The following is a 21566-nucleotide window of genomic DNA, read 5'->3' on the forward strand; positions in this document are numbered from 1 at the left end:
CACCTTATCCCCGACTTCTCCATTCCGCCACCCCCTTTTGAAGCTGACCATGCCTACCTCTTTTTCACTCTTACCTGCACACCACCCGTCCCTCCACCCCCCCCCCACATCTCACATTACACTCAGGTCCTCTTTGATCACGAGCTTGACCTTGTTTACTCCCACCACATCTACCGCCAACTCCACGATGTGGAACCTATTGTCCCCCTATCCACCCTCACAACATAACTCACCACCATACTCAACACATCCGCCACAGCTTCTTTCATCTGCACGCGGCAGTCTACCGCCAAGCCACCTTGCAGTTCCATGCCCCAAAACTCTTGGTATGATGACGAATGTCGGGCCACACGCTCCCGTCTTAAGCATGAGGTGCAGATTGGGTAAATCACCAAGCGCCAAGCGCAACAGATTTCTCAACGGCTCACCCAGCACAAGCAAGGGAGTTCTATGCTCAAAAAGAGGATGAGTTATACCGACTTTTCTTAGGGCCGAACTGCAAAGAGGCATGGAGGAAACCATCATGATCGGTAGCAAACCATCAGTCCCACACCAGATTATCCAGGCAGAGTTTGCTGCAGCCCCGATGGTAGTGGAGGCACTCTTCCAGACAGTCACATACCTCCATCGCATCAGTCACATGGATCCCCACAAGTACCCGAGGCTTGCCTTGGAGTCCTTCAGACAGCTAGCACTTGAGGGGCACTCTGGAGTATGGTATGCACTAGTTTCCACTTGGTTCTCAGTATATGGGCTCTGCATGGACCGCCTACCCCCCCTTCAGTGCAATTTGGACTCCCCTTTTCTCCGGCTGTCTCACGAGGATACCAACCGGGTTATCCGGTCAGATCTTCTTAGCCTCTACAAACATTGCACATGGATCACACTCCTGGAGCTCCCCACGAAGATGCACTTTTACAGAGATCACACCCACGGAAGGCAGGGAAATGGGCAGTGTACAGAGATGGGAGGGTGATCATCACCGTACAACGTGCCCAATGACGGTGGGAGACCTATGAGACCAAGCTGAGAATGCGGTTTGGAACTACAATGGCATCTTGAGGAAAGATGCAGGTCTGTTCGAGGAGACATTTAGAGGGAGAGACTTGGGTCTTATACATAGAGACACATCAATGCCAGGGGAGTCGGCCTCCAGAGGTGAGAGGATACAGATAGGAGTCTGTTCACCGCCCACACCCATGCAGAGCAGGGGGTACTCGAGGATCAGGAGGAGTGGCTTTACTATATAGGGAGGAGCTTCAGCATGTGATACAGGAATCGGGCGGGATGAGGCTACAATGTTTTTGTGGGTGAGGATCTAGACAAAGAGGGCCCAGGACATCTACCTTGCAGTGTGCTACTTTCCACCCTCCACTTCTAAATATGCCACCCATGGAGAGTCCCCATACCTTCCCCTTGATGATGACATTATGAAGTTTTCCAGTCTAGGGGACATCCTCCAAGCTGGAGACTTCAATTCCCCACACCACATGTGCACAGGTACCCTTCTTTGAGACAAATGATCCCATGTACCAGGAGATTTACACGATGGGTACGGATCTGATCTGGAGTGGACATCATAGGATACAACAACCCCCACAGACTATGGAGAGTATCTCTTAGCCCTCGGCAGGGCTCATAGGCTAGCCAATTTTAATGGCCTAGCCAGATGGCCTCGATCCAACTCCTTCACCTCCTACCCATTCAAACATGGAGCCAGTACAGTGGACTATCTAATGGGATCCCTCTCACTAATCCCACTCATTCCGGAGTTTACCATCTCGCCTCGCCCCATCGGTGTTGGGGTCGACCATGCATACCTGGCCTTCTCCCTCACATGCCAATACACCACCCAACCACCTACTTTGCCCCAGCACCACCCGAGATACCACTTCACCAGAGAGACCTTTTCCATCTATTCTGATCAGGTCTACCGCATCCTCTCCCACCTCAACCCCCACATCCCACTTGATGAGCTTGCCACACAACTCGCAGCCACCCTCCATACGTCCGCTGTAGCTGCCTTCCTGCACTCTAGAGCCACCCCTACATCACCAGGAGGGAATGTCCCACAGAATAGCTCGAATGTCATGATAGTCAAGCCCGCTACATCAAGAGGTGGCGCTAGGATCCACCACTCACCAGTAGGCACGAGTGATCTTCAGACGTCTCACACGAAGGAAGAAGAGAGCCTACCTAGCCAGGATTGAGCAGGAGCTATGCCACCTATTTCTTGGGAGGGACTGTAAGGGGGCCTGGAGGATCTTCAAGGATCATCGCCTGCCTACTCGAGAGATACAGGTAAAACTGCTCACTGTTATCCGAGTGAACAGCAAGCGCAGTTCAACCGACACCCAACACCACCTATGCCACCTCTCTCTACCATACCCCCCAACAGCCACCTCTCCTCCATCCACCAGAACCTCATCCCCCACACTCTTCCATCTTTAACCGGAGCATGGTGAGAGATGATATTGACAGGATGCAAACTGGGAGAGCACAAGATCATGATGGACTCCTCACCAAGCATCTCTCATGCTACGGACACGCTAGCCCCTTTACTGGCTCACATGTTTAACAGGGCTCTATGTGAGGGCTTCGAATACTATTGTACCTATCTTGAAAGCAGGTGACCCCATGGACCCCAACAACTACAGGACTATCATGATTGGTCACACCTTGGCCAAGACTTATGGTTCGATTTTAGAGCATGAGCTTAGTAGATGGTCCGAGGAACAGAGACTCAGAGCACTCAGGTAGGCAGGCTTCAGGAGAGGGCACTTCACACTAGATCATATCTTTGCACTACGAGGGATCATCGAGGAGGGGAGAGCTCAAGAGCATAGGATATACTACTTCTTTGTGGATTTCCGCAAAGCTTCTGATATCGTCCCACGGGCCAAACTGATGAGGAGACTACAAGATATGGGAGTGCCAGCAGAGATGCTTTGGGGATCATTACACTCTCTGAGTCAGTCACACGCAGAGTACGGGCTCCAGGAGGTGACTCAGAGATCATACACAGCACTATCAGGGTGAATCAGGGCTGCCCCTTGTCTCCTACTCTATTTGGTCTATGTATTGACGAGATCTCAGTTGACAGACAGACAGGGAGGACCAGGAGCACATTTAGCAGGAGTCCTGATATTGAATGACAATTCAAAAGGAAGCACAGATGTTGGAAACAAACCAACCTACTGCTGTAGATGTGTCAACTGGTGCAGATGTTGGAAACAAACCAACCTACTGCTGTAGATGTGTCAACTGGTGCAGCAGAAGTTTGTTTTTTGGATGTATTTTTCTTTATGGACTGTCTTAGTGAGCCAACAACATATGGTTGAGCATTAATGCTCTAACCATAGGGGTTATGATAGGTTTTTTTGAGCCCGAAAAAAATGCCCAAATGAAATCTCTACCCTACCCCAAGAAAAAACAAAATAAATCATGGATGTATGATTAGAAACCTTAGGAATGGTAATTGTTGTGTGGCCATTTTCCAAAAAAATTGAAATTAGTCATTCCTGCCATCATAGTTGTCAGGTACGAAAAGTTGGATTTGGTACGGTACGTTCAAATACGGTCTGGGAACGCACTGCTAAATTTTGAAAATAAAAATACGGTGGAGGTACGGTCCATTAAAAAATACTTAAAAATACGATGGACAGAAGGGTCCCAGGAGAAGGAAAGGGAGAGGGAGAGAGAGGCTTGAGGAAGAGGGAGAGAGGGAGAGGGAGGGAGAGGCTTGAGGAAGAGGGGGAGGCTTGAGGAAGACTCAAGAGGGAGAGGCTTGAAAGTTGAGGAAGAGGGAGAGGCTTGAGCCTTGAGCCTTGAGCCTTGAGGGGGAGGCTTGAGCCTTGAGGAAGAGGGAGAGAGCCTAGAGGGGACTCAAGGGAGAGGATAGACTTGAGCAATGAGCACTTGTGAGGGGAGGGTTGAGCAATGAGAACTTGTGAGGATGGGGTTGGGGGAGGGCCTATTATATACATAATAGGGAGAGGCTCAAGGCTCAAGCAAAGGCAAGTTGGTAACCAAAGGGCCAAGGCAAGAAAGTAAAAGCTAAGCAATGAACAGCCCCAAAAAACGCCCAACAAATGGCTCTCCAACAGTCAAAAACGGCCAAAGAAACGACGAACAAAACGGTCAAAAAAAACGGGCAAAAAAAAAACCGTCGTCAAGATCTGGATCGAACCGCCAGCACATGAACCGTACTAAAACGTACCGAACCATATCGAATCGAACTTAGGGGGCGGTGCGCGAACCGGGTGCAACTATGCCCGCCATAGCCAATAGTGAAAAAGTACACTTGTACGTAGCAAAGAGGAGAGCCTGCAAAAGAAAGGCAAAAGTTGCAGGAGGCTGTGGAGAGAAGCTTGGAATAGGAGACACTTGGAAGAAGTCTGTAGATAGCGAAGATTGGATTTCCTGTGAGCTGTACATCGAGAAGAGAGTAGAGAAGAGAAATCAAGAAGAAGGTCAAAAGGGCGCAGAGAAGAAAAGAGTCATGAGGAGCGAAAGAGAAAAAACGCAGGCTTTGTTTGAGTTGATTTGAGTTTTCCCAGAGCAGAAGTTGCAGAAGGTGAGCAGATCATGTAGGAGGCGAGTTCTCTACGACCTCTGTGGTTGCAATTCTGTTAGAACCTGGACAGCTCAAAGGCTTCATCAATAATCTTTTACAATGTATGTTGGTGGCTGTATGTAGTGTGTTACTGCAGTTATGGTGGTTGTTTCTGGTTTTTGTGAAGTGGAGAATACAAGGTTTTACTGAGACAATAATACAGAGCTTCCTTGGTATCATTGTGTTCTCCTTTTCCTGATTTGTCCCCAAAATCATAGGGCTGTTGAGATTTGTCCCCAAAATCATAGGGCTGTTGAGATTTTCTATGTTGTATCAACACACGGAAGTTTGTTTATACTTGACTTATGAAATCTTATGTTTTGGTTTTAGATATGTTATTTTGATGGAGTTTGTTGAGAAGAAACAACTGTGAGTGAAGTTCTGACTTGTGTTGAATCAGATCTGTGTTAGTTAGCTTGAGTTTGAGCCAACAAGTACTAGAAGAGGCAGCCTGATCAGTTGTGTGTCAGCATAGGTCAACTGAGGTTGTTTGAGGATTAGTCTGGTCTTGTTTAACATTTTTTGTGGTCTGGGTTGACGATCAAGAGCAATCAGGCGTCAGTCTGACAAGTTTAGTATTGCTAGTGGTCTAGGTGCCAGTTATAGACTGTTTCAAGTTAGAAGGGAATTCAACCTACATCAGCTGAGATCCTCTAGGGTGATATCCTAATCGCACAACTATAGCCTGAGAGTTGGAGGATGCCAGAGGTGCCTGGAGGACAAGATCCTGACTGGGGACAAGAGGAAGGATTTCGGAGACAGAATCAGACTATTCTGCATCAGTTGGGGATTGTTTTGGTCAACTGGAACTCAGCTCTGGTCAGGAGAGGCTTTAGGTGGATTGACAGAGCCTTTGGAGATCAGAGCTGACCTAGGAGGACGTCACAAAGAGACAACTATACAGTTTGAGGCGCTTGGAGTGAGCTTAAGTGTAAACTTGAGTCGGCTGAGGATCAAGGGACATCAGCTACCTGTACTGGTGCCTTCTTGTGGTGTTGTCTGCTGGTGTTGTGGTGTTGGTGATAATTCCTCTTCATGGTGGTGTGCTTCAGACGGGGCTATAGAGGCAAGTTCTCCCAGACACATCACCGTCAGTGCCGCTGTTGCGGATGATCCCAATGCTTGGCGCCACTATTGCGGTGGACAGTCCGTGTTGGTGTGGCACTGTTGCGGTGGAAAGTCCGTGTTGTGGTGGACAATCCATGTGCGGTGGGCACCCTTGGTGGACAGTCCATTGCTGCGGTGGACAGTCCATGTGGGCACCCTTGGTGGCTACAATGACATTGTGCTTATTGCAGATTCTCCAGAGGCATCTTGACACATTACATGACTTTTGTGCACAACGGGATCTCACAAACAGTAAATCTTGGTGGGAAAACCAAGGTTTTATGGTCTTCAACACATTCCCTCTTTTCACATCTCGACTAAGTTTCACCTACATCAGCAATCCAATGGAGATTGCACACTCATATGTATACTTCAGAGTCACTATTACCAGACCGGCCTTCTCGATTAGCCACGCTGCAAAGGATAGACTGATGAGAGGGTATGCTTCTCTCACTCTCATGCAGAGACAATGCTTCCAGGCCCATTTCCACCCTGGCACCAAGCGACCATAACTCAGTTCTTCTGACCACGAGAGGATGCCACACCAGCCATGGATGGTATACCCACAGCCTCATCAAGCCACACATTCTCGAGTGGCTGACCACCAGCCAGACCCCACTTTGGTGTCTCTCTAGATCACGCCACCGCACAACAACGAGCCCGACATCCCACACTCCCTAGACCTCAGAAGCAACAAATATATCAGCCCGAGCTTGAGGAGATCTTGGAGAGGCACAGAGCCACCTTCCCATGCCTAGCAGATATGCACAGCCTTCTACAAGTTACCCCCATGCTTGATATCCCTAATGGCCCCCTCCTACCGGGGGGTTAGCTCCATAGCCTGTATGATGATGATGATGATCCCATTTATGTATCGTATGGCTCAGATTTGACGTTCGGAGCTCATAGCTCTAGTCTTTGTTTTGTTTTGTATGGACACTACTGTATCACTTTTGGTCGCATAGACCCATTGGGTCTTTTGAAGACGTTTAGTATAACTTTCTTTCTCTCTCTTCAGCACCCATCAGCAAGGGGAGAGCATGCCAGATCCGATGGGCCCGACGTCCATGCCCACTCAGGTGCAGAACCTCCACTTAACAGCTCCAGATGCGGGATATACTTGAGCGGTATCGCAACGCCCCCCTATCAGTGGATGTATCTCACGGTCACCGGAATGGAGAAACGCGAATCACCTAAGGCAGACGCCGCAGCCCTTTGCCGGAAGATGGGAGTAATGGGAACACCCTATGCAGATGCATGGAGGGCAGGGAAAGACCCAGCACGGACACGCCCCTCCTGATCAGATTCCCAGACCTCGCTAGTCGAAAGAAATTCTTGGGCAGACGGGTAGCTCTCAATCGAGAAAAGATCCCCCTCAGGGACAACCTGACTCCCACCGATGTACCGAGGTGGAGAGCGGGGAAGTGGGCGGTCTACATGGATGGCCGATCAAATAGGGGTGTGGGGTCTACATGGATGATACAGGTTCATGAGGCCCAGAGAGCGGGGAAGCGGGCGGTCTACATGGATGGCCGATCAAATAGGGGTGTGGGGTCTATGGGACCAACCACTTGCAAATGCCATTCTAGAACTGCAATGGTACACTATGGTCCGACCCTCAGGATGATTGAGAGACACATAAGAGCCCCACGATAGGCCTACCACATGTATCAAGATAGCAGTGGGAGTCATCCTGCAGAGGGGAGACCCACAATTCACGAGGGGTATGATGATCGGGTGAGGGAAGGCGGTACTATTTAGAAGAACGCATCTACAGCCCATAGTTTTACCATAGTTTGGAAGGATGAGGAGGAACGCTTTGTGTGGGTACGAATACAGGCCACAAAGACGAGATGCATCTACATTGCCTATGCTACTTCACAGTATTCACGGCAAAAGGGAGGTCAATCACCATATGCACCACTATATGGACACATCCTAGAGTTCTCCAGCCTGAGTGAGGTCCTCCTACATGGAGACTTCAATGCCAGAACCAGGAGTGAGCAAGTGCCGATATTTGACTTTGAGGAAACCAATCTGTAAGAGATGGACCGGGAGGACATTGGACTTCAGAGAGCATCACAAGATAGGGGCAATTACATCTTTTGAGAGACATTTGGGAGCCACCCATGGACTCGTCATCTATAATGGGATGTCCCATTGGCCATCCTCGGGTGCACTCACATGCTTCCCACATAGCGGGGGCTGGGTCTCCCGTTTAGCCTTACCGATACCCGAATTCCCCATCCCACCCTGCCCACTCAAAGCCAACCACGCCTATCTTTCTTTCATCCTCAGCAGCACACATCCTGCCCCCACACCACCTCCACCCGTCACATTACACTCAGATCCACTTTCATCATGACTGCGACGGCAACTACTCCAACCACATCTACCACCAACCCCTCAACAACCCTAGCCACCCTCACACCTCGACTTATCAGCATCATAAACACATCCGCCATAGCCGCCTTCTCACATATTGTATGCTCCACCACCAAACTCCCCACCGGTGACCATCTCAAACACGAGCAAGCTAATGATCATATCCAAGAGTGAGAACCTCAATGGATTTATCAATATCTTACTCGTCGCAAGAAACGAGCACATAGTAGACAACGTTGGGATGAATTGTACCAACTCTTCTTAAACGAGAACTCTGAGAAAGCTTGAACGATACTCAAGAAGCAATGCCCACCCACCCCCATCACTCCCTCAATTAAGGTAGTGCTATGCACAATCCCTCTACCAGGTACCTAAGCAGCCACCCTCCCACATCCTCCACAGCCACACCCCACCACATCCACCTTCTGATACGCCATCCGCAAGCTCAAAAATCGCATATCTCAGGACCACCAGGGACTCATGGCTGAACAGCTCTCTCATGTAGAAGACACTCTACCCTTCTGGCTTATATGTTTAACCGAGCTCTTTTGGAAGGCTGTCCTCCCACCTAGTCATCCACATTATCGCCCCCATCCATAAAGCCGGAGACCTCATGGCCGAACTACCATGATTGGTCACCATAGTTGTTTCTTGTACCAGTACGAACCCATTCGTACCATACGGTTCATAAGGTACGATATCGTACGATACGAAGTTCCCCCCCCCCCCCCCCACCTTGAGAAAAAAATTCCAAATACTAAAAAAAATTTAGAAATCCTGCTTAACAAAGATCCTAAATGCCCGCAATACTTCGCAACTTTTGTGTCCACTCAATATTCCATATGGGGTTGCCGAGAGACCTAAAAAATCTGGCAAGGTAGATTGCTAGTGTACACTTGATGGGTAGGCTGAGAAAATCTTGCTACATCACTTGGAGATCCCTCGTATAGGTAGGCTAGGCAGTCATATCCTCAAGTTATGTACGAGGGAGAAGATTTGGACATGGCCATTTTGACCTAGAGTCCCTAAACCTATCACCCTAGATGCATTGGTCGTATTTGTGCAAGGACGGTCCCTTAGTCATAAACGCTACACTGGGAGACCTTTGGTATTGCATTACCCATGCAGGTTCTTTTTTGGAGACAATTGGGAGATTCAACTGGGGAGACACGTCTCCATGTTCTGGTTCCTCAAGCACTGTAGACTCCTCCCCCCCCAACCTTCCCTCACATTCAAGCTTGAAGCTCCATAGTTTGTAGGTGTTTTTCTTTTAAATGTATTTTATCGTACGGTATCCGAAAATTTCATATCGTACCAAAAATTCCCGTATGGTATCATATTTTCGTACCGTGACAACTATGTTGGTCACACATTGGTCAAACTCTATGGGATCTGAGCTCGACACATCAGTGGAGAGAGAGGGGCACAGAGCGTCTGGACAAGCAGGATTTTGGAAGACATTCTCAACCCTGGACCACATCTCTACCCTCCCTCAAGTAGGCCAGAGCCTGCAACAACCGGATTTATTGTTGGTTTGTGGATTTCCGCAAAGCCTTCGATATGGTGCCTCGTGCCCATCTTGTCCAAAACCTTCAGGATCTAGGGGTCCCGTCCGACATACTTTGGGGTATCATCACCTTAAGGGTTGTTTTTTAGACACACTAATCAACCCGAAATTGATGTACGGAGCATCCTTTTGGACACCAAATCTTTCAGTAGACGCCTAGTGTAGCCACTAAGGGTGCCCACACTGGACTATTCCACTCCCAGGTTGTCATACTGGAGCATCCTGAACGGGGACCGCCACACAACCACAATGGATCACCCCGACGCTGGACCGCCCATTGGACCATCCCGGAGCATTCGGTGGACCATCCAAATATGAAAGCGCACCAACAACAGATACATGAGAGGTGCACACACCGGCATTGAAGGCACCGCACTGTCACAAAGATGGCATCTACCAGAGATGGGAGATTCCACACCGAAGGCCTGCCACTCCAATGGCATCTACCAAAGATAGGAGATGCCACCGACGCCATGGACTCCACATCTTGCAAGAATCATTTAAATGGCCCTCAACTCATCCTTGAGGAGATATCCTTCATTCTTAATCCTTAAGCTTTCCATTCGCTCCTACTCATTGAGTCTATTCATTGAGTGTTGTAGTCACTTGTCATCGCCGCATGTGTGTCGTCCTACTCATTATGACCACTGCTGGGCGTCCACGGTACACTGAAGGGCATGTAACAGTGTCTTGGAGTAATCCAAGTGTTAATTACAATATTCTTGTCATTCTTGTCATTGAGCTTTGCTTGTATTCTAATATGTCTATTCATGTGTGCACTGTGCCGTGAGTATTGAGGACTCCGGACATTCTGTCCAGAGAAGAGCTCACAAAATGCCTAGTGCTTGTCATTAGGGCCTTGCACTTGAATTGGTGAGACTCCCCGTTCCAGGGTTGAGCACAATCTTGCCTTACACTTAAGCAATTAACACAATTAAATAAGTTGAAAGTGGCACACAAAATGAAGCTTAACAAATTTGAAAGTTAAAATCACTCGCACACTATCCTAGGGCCGAAAAGGGCCGATCCCCCATGTAATAGATTGTATTATCAACGTTCTTGTTACAAGCTTCACAGGCATGCACATGCCAAACTGTCCATAGGCATTAATGCAAGGGACAACAGCATTGCAAACATGGTTGTTGATCGGTGCGGTTGATTGCTTCCATTTCATTTCATAATCTCACTCCTCGATCCCTCATAGCCTAGCAAATGCAACTATGCTCCATTGGCATCCATACACAAACATTGTGTGTGCCAAGGCCGAGACATAAGATTATAATGACTAGTATTCAGATCTTGAGTAAGTGAAAGAGAGCTTAAACAAGCTCTTACCGCAATTCTGTTTCTTGCATTTGAGTACAACCATCGTATGGTTGATGTCCACGCTTCTAGGTGTCCATTTCCACTCTCGGCTAAAATTAGGATTTCTGTAAATTAGGGTTTTCAACAAGTATTCGGAATCCAAAGTTGAGACTTTAGGGTGCAAAAGATGCCTAAAGCACTATAGATGTACTATGGTTTCTGACAAAATTAGGGTTTCTGTAAGTTATGGTTTACAAAAAATTTGGAAGCGATAAAATACTTAGGAGACTCCATATTCATGAATAGAAGAAAAAATTTACAAATTGGTGATCATATGGTGGAGACTATATAAGTAGAAGACAAGATTTATCAAGCTTTCATGGCTATGCGAATCATGAAAAAGAAGAAAATCAGCTTTCCCATAAGTGAGTGTCCAAAAATGAAAAGAGAAGCCCCCATATGGCTGGCACCCACTTCTAGAGAAAGGAGTCCCCCCTGCTTCTAAACAATTGACCGCACCAGAAATGCTTTCAAGTATGCTCGAAGGAGCTGTGGATGCTCCTGAAAGTAAGACTCATTCATCCACTTTGCATCCATGGGAGAATAATTCTTAATTTCACAAGATAGCGTCTTTATAGCTTGCCACCGGCGGCAAGTAAACGCTCTTTATGAAAGACAATATTGTTCAAGTTACAAAACCTCTTCCGCCTCATCTACTTCCGGTGGATCCTCTAAGACTCGTTCCTTAGGTGGAGATCCCACATACTTGCGCAAGAGGCTCACATGGAATGCATTGTGTATCTTCAAATGATCCAGTAAAGCAAGCCAGAAAGCCACATCATTTATCTTTTTGTGCATCACCAGCCATCAAATCAGCCCATATAGCCCCAAAATCAGGATTCAACTGATACATTTCTCACATACTAGACATGTCCTGATGAGAGGCAGTCGAAACTGCAACCACGCATGGCTTTCTTGATAATGCATTGGCCACCACATTTTTCTTGCTGGGAGTAAGCAAAATCTGAAAATGAAACATTGAGAGAAAATTGGCCATCCTCGTTTGCTTTTCGAGAGTTTAGTTTACGTAAGAAATTATCGCATACTTTGATGGTCGGTTTTCACCACAAATTCAGCTCCCAGTAAGTAGTGTTTCCTCACTATAAGTGCATGAACAACGGCCAATAATTCCTTCTCATAAACGTCAAGTATAAGCTCAACATCACACAATCTCCTGCTTTCATATGCAACTACATGTCCCTCTTGATTCAGGACAGCACCAATACAATTGCCACATGCGTCACATTCAACAATAAATGGCTTATGCAAATCGGGTACCTGTATCCAAAGTAGACACATATCGTTCATGCTCCATACTGAGGGGTTGATTTATGCATATGCTCTTTCGAAAGGTTTTCAAGTGGTATAGGAGGTGGCCTACGAGAGGAAGTGGCATGTGTGGTAGAGGCATAATGAGAGGCTGTAGACGACTCTTCACTTTTCCTATGCACAACCAATTTCAACTTTGATGCCACAAGAGAAGGCCGACTTACATTAGGTGGCTTTTTGAACACAAGCCCACCTTGTTTACCTATGATTACATCACCTTGTTCCATAAGATAAGAGATGGCCATATCTCTTGGTTGCACTCCCAATTCCAATGCAACATTTTCTAATGCATCATTCACAAAGACGGGCTGCCTTTACATATGAGATACATTATCAGTTTCTGAACCTTCATGCATGCTTTCGAGTTGGCCTTGCATTTCACATAGTTGCTTCTTGAGAGTTGCAATTTCAACCTGCATAGCATCATTTCCAGTTTCCTCCAAAGCCTTCTCCTTGCCACGGGATGGCTGTCCTAAATGTGCATATGTTACATTGTCTTCCTCTCTAGCATGGAACGGTTGTCCACCATGCACTTTGCCAACATGAAATGCATGAGAGACATTTTCAGCCATATCTTGTTTATGCATATGAGTATCACTGCGTACATTCTCTTCTATATGCTCCACATATACATATTGTCTTGCATTTACATCCCGCATGATACCTGTTTAGCTTGCCATACTGTCTAACAATGCTAAATGCTAGTGTTTGCACGATTTTGAATCGTCTTCCTCGTAAGAAGAGAGGAGATCCTACGCTATGATACCAATGAGACTCCCCCATTCGGGGTTGAGCACACTTCAGAAATTAACACAATTAAACAAATTGAAAATGGCACCACAAAATGAAGCTTCACAAAGTTAAAAATTGAAATCACTTGCACACTACAATAGGGCCGAAAAGGACCGACCCCCCTTATAATAGATTGTATTATCAAGGTTCTTGTTACAAGCTTCACAGGCATTCGCATGCCAAACTGTTCATAGGCATTCATGCAAATGACAATAGCATTGCAAACATGGTTGTTGATACGGTTGATTGCTTCCATAGCTTCCTTTCGATTTCACAGTCTCACTTCTCGGTCCCTCGTAGCTAATCAAACGCAACTATGCTCCATTGGCATCCATACACAAACATTGTGTGTGCCAAGACCAAGACATAGGACCATAATGACTAGTATTCGGATCTTGAGTACGTAAAAGAGAGTTTAAACGAGCTCTTATTGCAATTCTACTTCTTGCATTTGAGTACAACCATCGTATGGTTGATGTCCACGCTTCCAGGGATCCATTTCCACTCCCGGCTAAAATTAGGGCTTCTGTAAATTAGGATTTTCAGTAGGTATTCGGACTCCAAAATTGGGACTTTTGGATACAAAAGACACCCAAAGGAGAGAGCTATAGATGTACTATGGTTGCCCCAAAATTAGGGTTTTTGATAGAATTAGGGTTTTTGTAAATTAGGGTTTACAAAAAATTTAGAAACGAAAGAATACTTAGGAGACTCCATATTCATGAATAGAAGAGGAAATTTGCAAATTGGTGATCATATGGAGACTATATAAGTAGAAGACAAGATTTCTCAAGTTTCCATGGCTATGGGAATCATGAAAAAGAAAAAAACCAGCTTTCCCATAAGTGTGTGTCCAAAAATGAAAAGAGAAGCCCCCACATGGTTGGCACCCACTTCTAGAGAGAGGAGAGAGAGGGAAGATAAGCTTTCCCAACATGTAGACGATGAGTGAAGGGTGCATATTAGGCCACCCGTCCAAACCATCCCTCCTCTTGACATGTGTGGGAGGCCGCCCAAAGCTCATAACATGCAGAAAAGGGCGCCTCAATATGTGACTGGCCGACCGGGAGTGGAAACAGGTCCAACCTCTTTATGAATTGTCCGCCCGAATTTAATAAAGTGTGGACGCCCAAACTCACTTACAACTTGGACGGATACACTTATTACAGTGTGGACCTGTAAAACAAAAAAGTTGTCATTTGCTCATAAAATGAGCAACATAGAGTAAAGTAGTATATTTACCACCTGTCTACATCCCACAAGCGAGGTCAGAAGACAGTTTTACTCGTACGGTTCACAAGAGTGCGTCCCCAACTCATGAACTATACGCAATTCACGCATGCAACAAAACAGTTCATGCGAAAACTGATTCAAAACCTACACGCATAGATGCAATGCAAGAATGCACCATGAAACAGGTTCCCATTTCATTTAGCTAGTAACCCATGGTATCATATTCTGGATATGGACGCGGATCAATATCCCCAACCCATATAACCAGCCTACTGGCTCTTGGTGTTGACAAGTCCTCGACCATGCCAGTCCATCCTATGGAACTCGTCCATAAGCCGGAAGCGCAGAGAATGCGCAATAGTGACAATTGGTATAGTATCTCCATAGCATCCAAGTGGGATGCATGTGAGAGATCACTAAAGGATATACCTGCTATGGATAGCATTAGAGTCCTATGGGGTGAAGGGTGAAGGAAACTGAATGAGATAGATTTCCAATGCCTGGTGGATATTGCTTGGATATGTGAAGCCACCAAAAAGAGAACTGTGTACAAACTTATATTGCCTTGAGGACATTAAAAACACCTTTGAGTATAACATACTAAAATCTAAAACATGCCTTGGGTAGCTTGCCTTGGGTAGTTCAACTCAAAGATTACCAAAATGCTTGTGTAATCCTTGTGTATATTGGGTCAAGGTTCTGACAAACTATAAGTTGTTGGAAAGCTATCATCAGGTTAAAGAAAGTATATGACTTGCCAAGGAATCAGTGATGGCTTGATAAGAAACTTGTCCGAGGTAAGGTAAAGTTTGAAATTGTACTGCCAATGAGGTGGCAGCTCAAGTGGTAGAGATGGTGCTTCCTCAGCAGCATCACCTATGGGCGGGGGCACCTACGGATTGTGAAAAAATGGTAAGTACGTGAGGATCTTGGGCTAAGGCCAATTTGGGGGGGGGGGGGGGGGGGGAATATGGTGCTAGGAGCTGAAAATTCTAAAAATGGAAAAATGGTGCTGCATTACCTTAGAGGCAAAAGTTGTAATAGAAAAGGCTTGGTGCGGGGAAGATGCCAGCTCATTTATCAGGTTCATGGACTTTATCCTGCAGGTCAAAAAGCATTGTTTTTAACATTTAATAAATACCAACTACCTGCGAGTGGGTTATAGAATTTGAAATTGTTACACAACTTGAAAATTATCATACCCAAAAATAAATATAAATATGGGAACAACATTTGCGTACATAATAAATGCAGCACCCAAAAAACCCAATCTCATGAACATTAAAGTTACATATGCTCCAAAAAAAAAAAAGTAGATGCCACCATAAATGAGCAAAGCAGCAGAAACACACAGGTGGGCCTAAAGAGGAGAACATACATGCCTCAAGGAAACAAAAACAGAGAACAGAACAAAAAGTTTTAGAGCCAATCAAATGAGCAAGACATTCCATTGCACATGCTCACAATGCCCCATACATGTTCCATGACCCTCGGTTACCTCACTTGTTCTTGTGTAGCAGAAACTTGTTGCAAGAACTTCGTTAGGCTTCGCTCATGATCCTTTAAAACCTGTTCAAAGATTGCAAATAAAATTTATAAAGCTGTCAGATAGCCATTATTCAGAGAGTCTCATGGAAGGTCTAGCAACTCATTTAGCTTTGGCCTACAAAACAAAGAAACATACATCCATACATACATACATGTGACATACACACATGTATGTATGTTTGACTTTGTATGCGTGTATGTGTCTATAGATACATACATAGGTATACATATAGATACATACATATGCATATGTATCTATATAGATGTATGTACCTATTCATTATGCAATCCTTACATAATGAAAAACTAACTGATTTCTTGCATGCCATATTGTCCACAAAGCCCAATATCTAGTCCAAATTAGAAAGGGATGTGCAAGAAGGCCACCTGCCAAAGAGCCAAAAAACTCTAGAGAAGCAACACCATGGAAATCTGAGTTGAAGAGATTGTGAAATTTGCGAAAGGAAACTTTTGGTCTATGGACAAGACCAAATAAGATGCATCACTGTTTTCTTTATGCAATGACAAGAAGAGCCTTTCGCAGCAGCTATGTGTCTTTTCAAGAAGTTCTCCAACTAGGAGCACTCCCAACAAGCATCGCCATAAAAACAATCTAGATTTGAGTGGCAATTTACTATGCCATATTTTTTTTAGATTTTGTTTCCACCAATGGGTTGTCTTAGTGAGGAGCCAAATTTTATTACAAGGTGTATAAATAATCAACCTATAGATCAAAGCAGCTGAAACCTAAGGGAAAGAGAATCTAGGATAAGGTCCAAGATCTGTCATATAGAAAATCCAATCCTCTATCCTTTCACCATCTGAAACAGCCGTAAGAGGAGTAAAAGGCTACAAATGTTCCTATAACATGCCCCATAAAGGTCTATAGTGCATACCCACCTACCAAAGGCTTTGAGCTCGAGGAAATGACAGAACATTTCCTCCAGCATCATCAACATCTTGGCAAAGCGGAATGCCTTTTGTAGGAAGAAAGTAAGCTCGCCAAGGGGAATGGAGAGCCAAAGGAATAGGGAATGCACGGCTCCAAAAGATACTTTATTGTCTCAAAGTGTTGCCAATCTCAGGAGGTCTACTCGACCACTAAATATATTGCAAGAAAAGCTTCCAGTCTCTGCAAGGAGATGAGAGACATAAGGGCATCGAGCAATCTTACCCTCCACATTGCTAAATGAAAGTTCCCAGTGAATTAGTTGCGATTTGCCAAATGCATCTGTATTCACATTAAAGCAATCATAAGCGTCCAGGGTTGTTGCTGCGTGAGAAAAGTCAAAAACAAAGTGGGCTTGCGTGCGAAAACATGATAATGGATATTCAAATTGTTAAGCCCTTTCCATTGTGCACGTTCCAGCTCCGCCTACTAATTGTTGGACCCCAGGTTCTTGCCAAAGATAGGAGATTTGCAGCCATATAGCCGCATGGAATATATGGAGATCTTGATGCAATTAAGCCACCAAAGGTACTCTCATGTCCAAAGTGTGTATCTACCGTGAGCTACATGCACACAAGACTAGCTTCGAGGTTTGGGGAAGCTTGGAGCTAGGCAGGCTGATTGGCGAGCTGAGTTAGGAATAGACTAACGCGCAGGCACCCTAGTATGGACGGGTGGGCGCCTAAGTGTGGAATGACCGACCAAGAGCCTATAAAAGAGTGACCAAGGTTAGTCATTAGTTCATATAGAGTCTCGTGTGTCTTTGTGAGAGCTCTATGGTCAGGAGCCTGCATCTAGTGCAGACGTGCACCTGCTTCGTGGCAATCGCCGGCACCAATCTCGAGGCCTACGAGGGTAGCTTCGTGGCGGTATGGGACATCACGAGGTAGAGACTGGTCGGTACGTCCATCTAGTTAGCTCAGCTCGTGGCTCGGTGGGGACACCCAAGACTTGTGGGCTTGCCCACGGCTATCAAGGTTGGGAGATGAGTCAGGCCTACACCCCCTTCACGTTTATTTGGTTTGTTTGCAGGTTTCGAGTCTTGTACCAAGAGCGTTCTACGAGGTGATCCTATGGGGATTTGACAGTGGTATCAGAGCAAACCTTGTGAATGAGCAAGTCGGTAGGTAGAGAAGATGAAGTCTAAGAAAAGATATGAGTTTATGAAGATTGCTGTTTTTTCTGTTTATACTGCTGTTTTTCAAATTCAGCATGTTGCTTTTGCATTGTGGGAACCCGTGATGAAGGTGTGGTCTTGTATGGGTTGTTTGCTTTGAAAAGAAGAAGGCTAGATGTGTTTTTAACTATATGAACAGTTTGAAAATTTTCGACGATTTTGTTTCAAAATCAGATTTCCAAGAGTTTAAAGTTGACCACAAATCGCCGCGCAGATGCAAGCTTTACACAACTCCATCTCTCTGTTGACCACTACCCTATCTACTCTTTTGGGTATGGATACTTTGGCATCTGCTTTAGGCCCCAATATTACTCTGGAACAGTTTGGGGGCGAGCAAAAGCAACGTACCAAAGAGATAGTGGACACTTGGCTACATAAGTGGCAAGTCCATTTTCAATTTCATCCATATGACGATGGCAAAAAGATCCAATTAGCTACAGGATTTCTCTCAGCCAAAGCTTTGCTTTGGTGGAAAGAACTCAATCCTAAACCAACCACCTCGGCACAGTTCGAACTCGTCTTCAAGAAAGAATTCCTCAAGAAAAAGGATGACAATGATATTGTTGCCCGGTTTGCTACTTTAACCATGACCTCGCAAAACCTCACTTATAAGGTCTATCTCCAGAAATTTAGAGACTTGCAGATGAAAGCTATGAAGATGGATTCCACCACTCTTTTGGGTTTCTTCATAGCCGGTTTACCCGACTCGTACCATTTACAGGTTAAAACTAACAAATGTAAAACTTTGGACGAGGCCATTCATTCCACTCATATCTATGATGATACAATGGTCCCTTCCAAGTCTAAACCCGTTACCGAGCAGGGGAACAAGCACAAACGGAAGTTCTCCGCACCGATAGCTAGCACGACAGAAGGAAAGTCTTCGGATCAACCTTCGAAGAATTCAACTTCGACCCCAGCGAAGAAAAAACGTCTCCTTAAGGCTTTGAAGCTCAAGAAGGAGGGACGTTGCTTCATCTGCGAAGAAAAAGGACATATGCGTAACGAGTGCCCAAAGAAAAAGGATGCAAAGACCAACGCAAGACCAAAGCCAAAAGCAGCTAACCAGTTGTCTTTAATAAGTACGTCAGTTACTGTACTTCTCACCCTAGTTCATGTTCTGATTGTCAGTTCAACTCTAAAGTTTTTGGCTTGCATGATCTTCTCGGAGTTTATGGAGAAGTGAATGGCCAACAGAATCCACATTCTTCTAGACCCTGGCAGCTCACACAATTTTGTTAATTACAAACTTGTGCAGAAATTAGATCTTGACACAACACCCAACGATCATACCTATGAGGTACGCCTACCTACGGGTCGGCAAGTATGGGATCGAAAGGTGGAGATGCTACCGATCCGGATTCAGGACTACAAACATACTCTGAAATGCTATATTATGCACCTAGAACATGTAGACTTGTTATTAGGGATTGAGTGGTTTAAGACTCTTCAAGTCCAGACAGATTGGTCTAGTCATATTTTTTCTTTTGAACATAGGAACACCCACTATAGTTTCTCAGGTGATTGTATACATCCCTCTCAGGGACCTCTTGTAAATACAATTGATTTTGGTAATATAATGGATTTTTCTTTCTATGCTGCTTTTCATTGTGTATTGATTCCACTTTCTTCATTTCTCATACCTTCTATGGATGTCAATAAATTAGGTGTATTTGAAAGCAAAGAATTACAGAAGATACTTGATTCGTTTCAAGATGTATTTCCTAAGGAACTGCTATCGGATTTACTTCCTGAAAGGGCAGTAGATCATCGTATTGACCTGATCCCTTGTACTCATCCTGTTAGTATTCCACCTTACAGGATGAGCCAAGCTGAGGAAGATGAGTTGACTAAACAACTCGAAGATTATTTGAGGATGGGCCAGATCCGTCCAAGTAAATCACCTTGGGGTGCACCTGTGTTGCTTAGGAGAAAGAAGGACAACACTTGGAGAATGTGTATAGATTACAAGAGATTGAACAAGCTGACAATTAAGAACCGTTATCCTCTCCCTAGATCAGATGACCTGATTGACCGGGTAGCATGAGCGATATATTTCACGAAGATAGATTTACGTACTGGCTATCACCATATACGTATTCATGAAAGGCATGTCGAAAGAACCGCCTTTCGAACTAGGTATGGCCATTACGAGTTTCTCGTATTACCTTTTGGGTTAACCAATGCTCCAACCACTTTCCAGCAAATGATGAACGATCTTTTTCATGAACATTTGGGGAAATTTATGGTGGTGTTCCTTGATGATATTTTGATATATAGTCGTACTCTTGAGGATCATGTTAGACACCTCATGATTGTCTTATCTATTTTAAGACAGAATTGACTATATGCTAAGTAAATGTGAGTTTTTTATGACAGACATCATTTACTTGGAACACAAGATCACTAGAGATGGATTGAGCATTGACTATGACTAAGTTCAGAAGGTTCTGGACTGGCCTATACCGCGAACAGTGAAACAACTTCGTTCTTTTCTCGGTTTTGTTGTTTTTCTTCGGAAATCTGTGCGGGAGTACTCTCAGCTCACACTACCGATGACCGACTTGTTGAAAGGTCATGGACGTAAGTCAAATCAGCCTATCACTTGGAATAACGATTTGGATATGGCCTTCAAACTTTTGAAAGATAAAGTCAAGGAAGCACCTATCTTAGCATTACCCAATCCTAGTCGGCCTTATGTTCTTGAAACTGATGCCAGTGACTATGCCATCGGGGCTGCTTTATTTCAAGATGGTAGACCTGTTGTTTTTGAAAGTAAAAAGCTAGACGACACTCAATCTCGTTGGCCAACCCTTGAGAAGGAGCTTTATGCTGTGATTCATGCTCTCAAGGTTTGGAGACGTTATTTATATGGCTCCAAGTTTGTGGTATTGACTAATCATCAGTCAATCAAGTATCTGTGTGATGCGGATGATTTGAGAGGAAGGAAAGCTCGTTGGACTGAGTTAATGCAAAATTTTGATTTTGAGATTCGGTATCGAAAAGGATCCATGAATAGTGTTGCAGATGCGCTTAGTCGAATTAGAGAGGTGAATACTTTGTCGTTCACCGAGATTTCTACTGACTTATTTCAGTCATTGAGAGGGCTTTGCAGGACTGATAGTTATTTTCGTCCATTTTGGCAAAAGATCCAGGACAGGAGCTCATTGATTGACCAAGACTCAATGACTGAGAAGTCTACCATTCAAGCTGCAGGAGGCCAGTGAATGATTCGGAATGGTTTACTATTCCGTAATGACAAAATTTGTGTACCACAGATCCCGGACATTAGGTCCAAGATTCTCAGGACTTCAGCATGATGCAGCACGTAATTTTTTGCAAGATATGCAAGAAATGTTACAAGTTGCGAAGGAATCTATTAGAAGTGCTGAAGACCGAGATAGATTTTATTCTAATAGACATCGTTCACCCAGAGAGTTCTCTGAAGGAACGATGGTGTATTTGCGAGTTCCGAAAGATTGTGAGACTTTACGGACAG

The 21566-nt window shown here is 45.1% G+C and overlaps 1 protein-coding gene across 10 annotated transcripts in view; it reads right to left on the bottom strand.

Moving 5' to 3' along the window:
* The window catches only part of LOC147603872 (mRNA export factor GLE1-like), a 97858-nt gene that overhangs the window by 17541 nt on the left and 58751 nt on the right, over positions 1 to 21566 (bottom strand). For all 10 annotated transcript variants that reach the window (XR_015265550.1, XR_015265549.1, XR_015265551.1 and 7 more), the window contains 2 exons: positions 15892 to 15962; positions 15415 to 15493 (listed from right to left, as the gene is read on the bottom strand). Coding sequence is in view for 7 of the 10 variants with exons in the window: in XM_086796135.1 (XP_086652261.1) it covers positions 15415 to 15493; positions 15892 to 15962 (150 nt within the window). In the remaining 3 variants the exon portion in view is untranslated. The remainder of the gene's footprint in view (positions 1 to 15414; positions 15494 to 15891; positions 15963 to 21566) is intronic.

Source organism: Cibotium barometz, chromosome 63 (assembly GCF_041138505.1).
Source record: "Cibotium barometz isolate CiBa-2024 chromosome 63, ASM4113850v1, whole genome shotgun sequence".
NCBI lineage: Eukaryota > Viridiplantae > Streptophyta > Polypodiopsida > Cyatheales > Cibotiaceae > Cibotium > Cibotium barometz.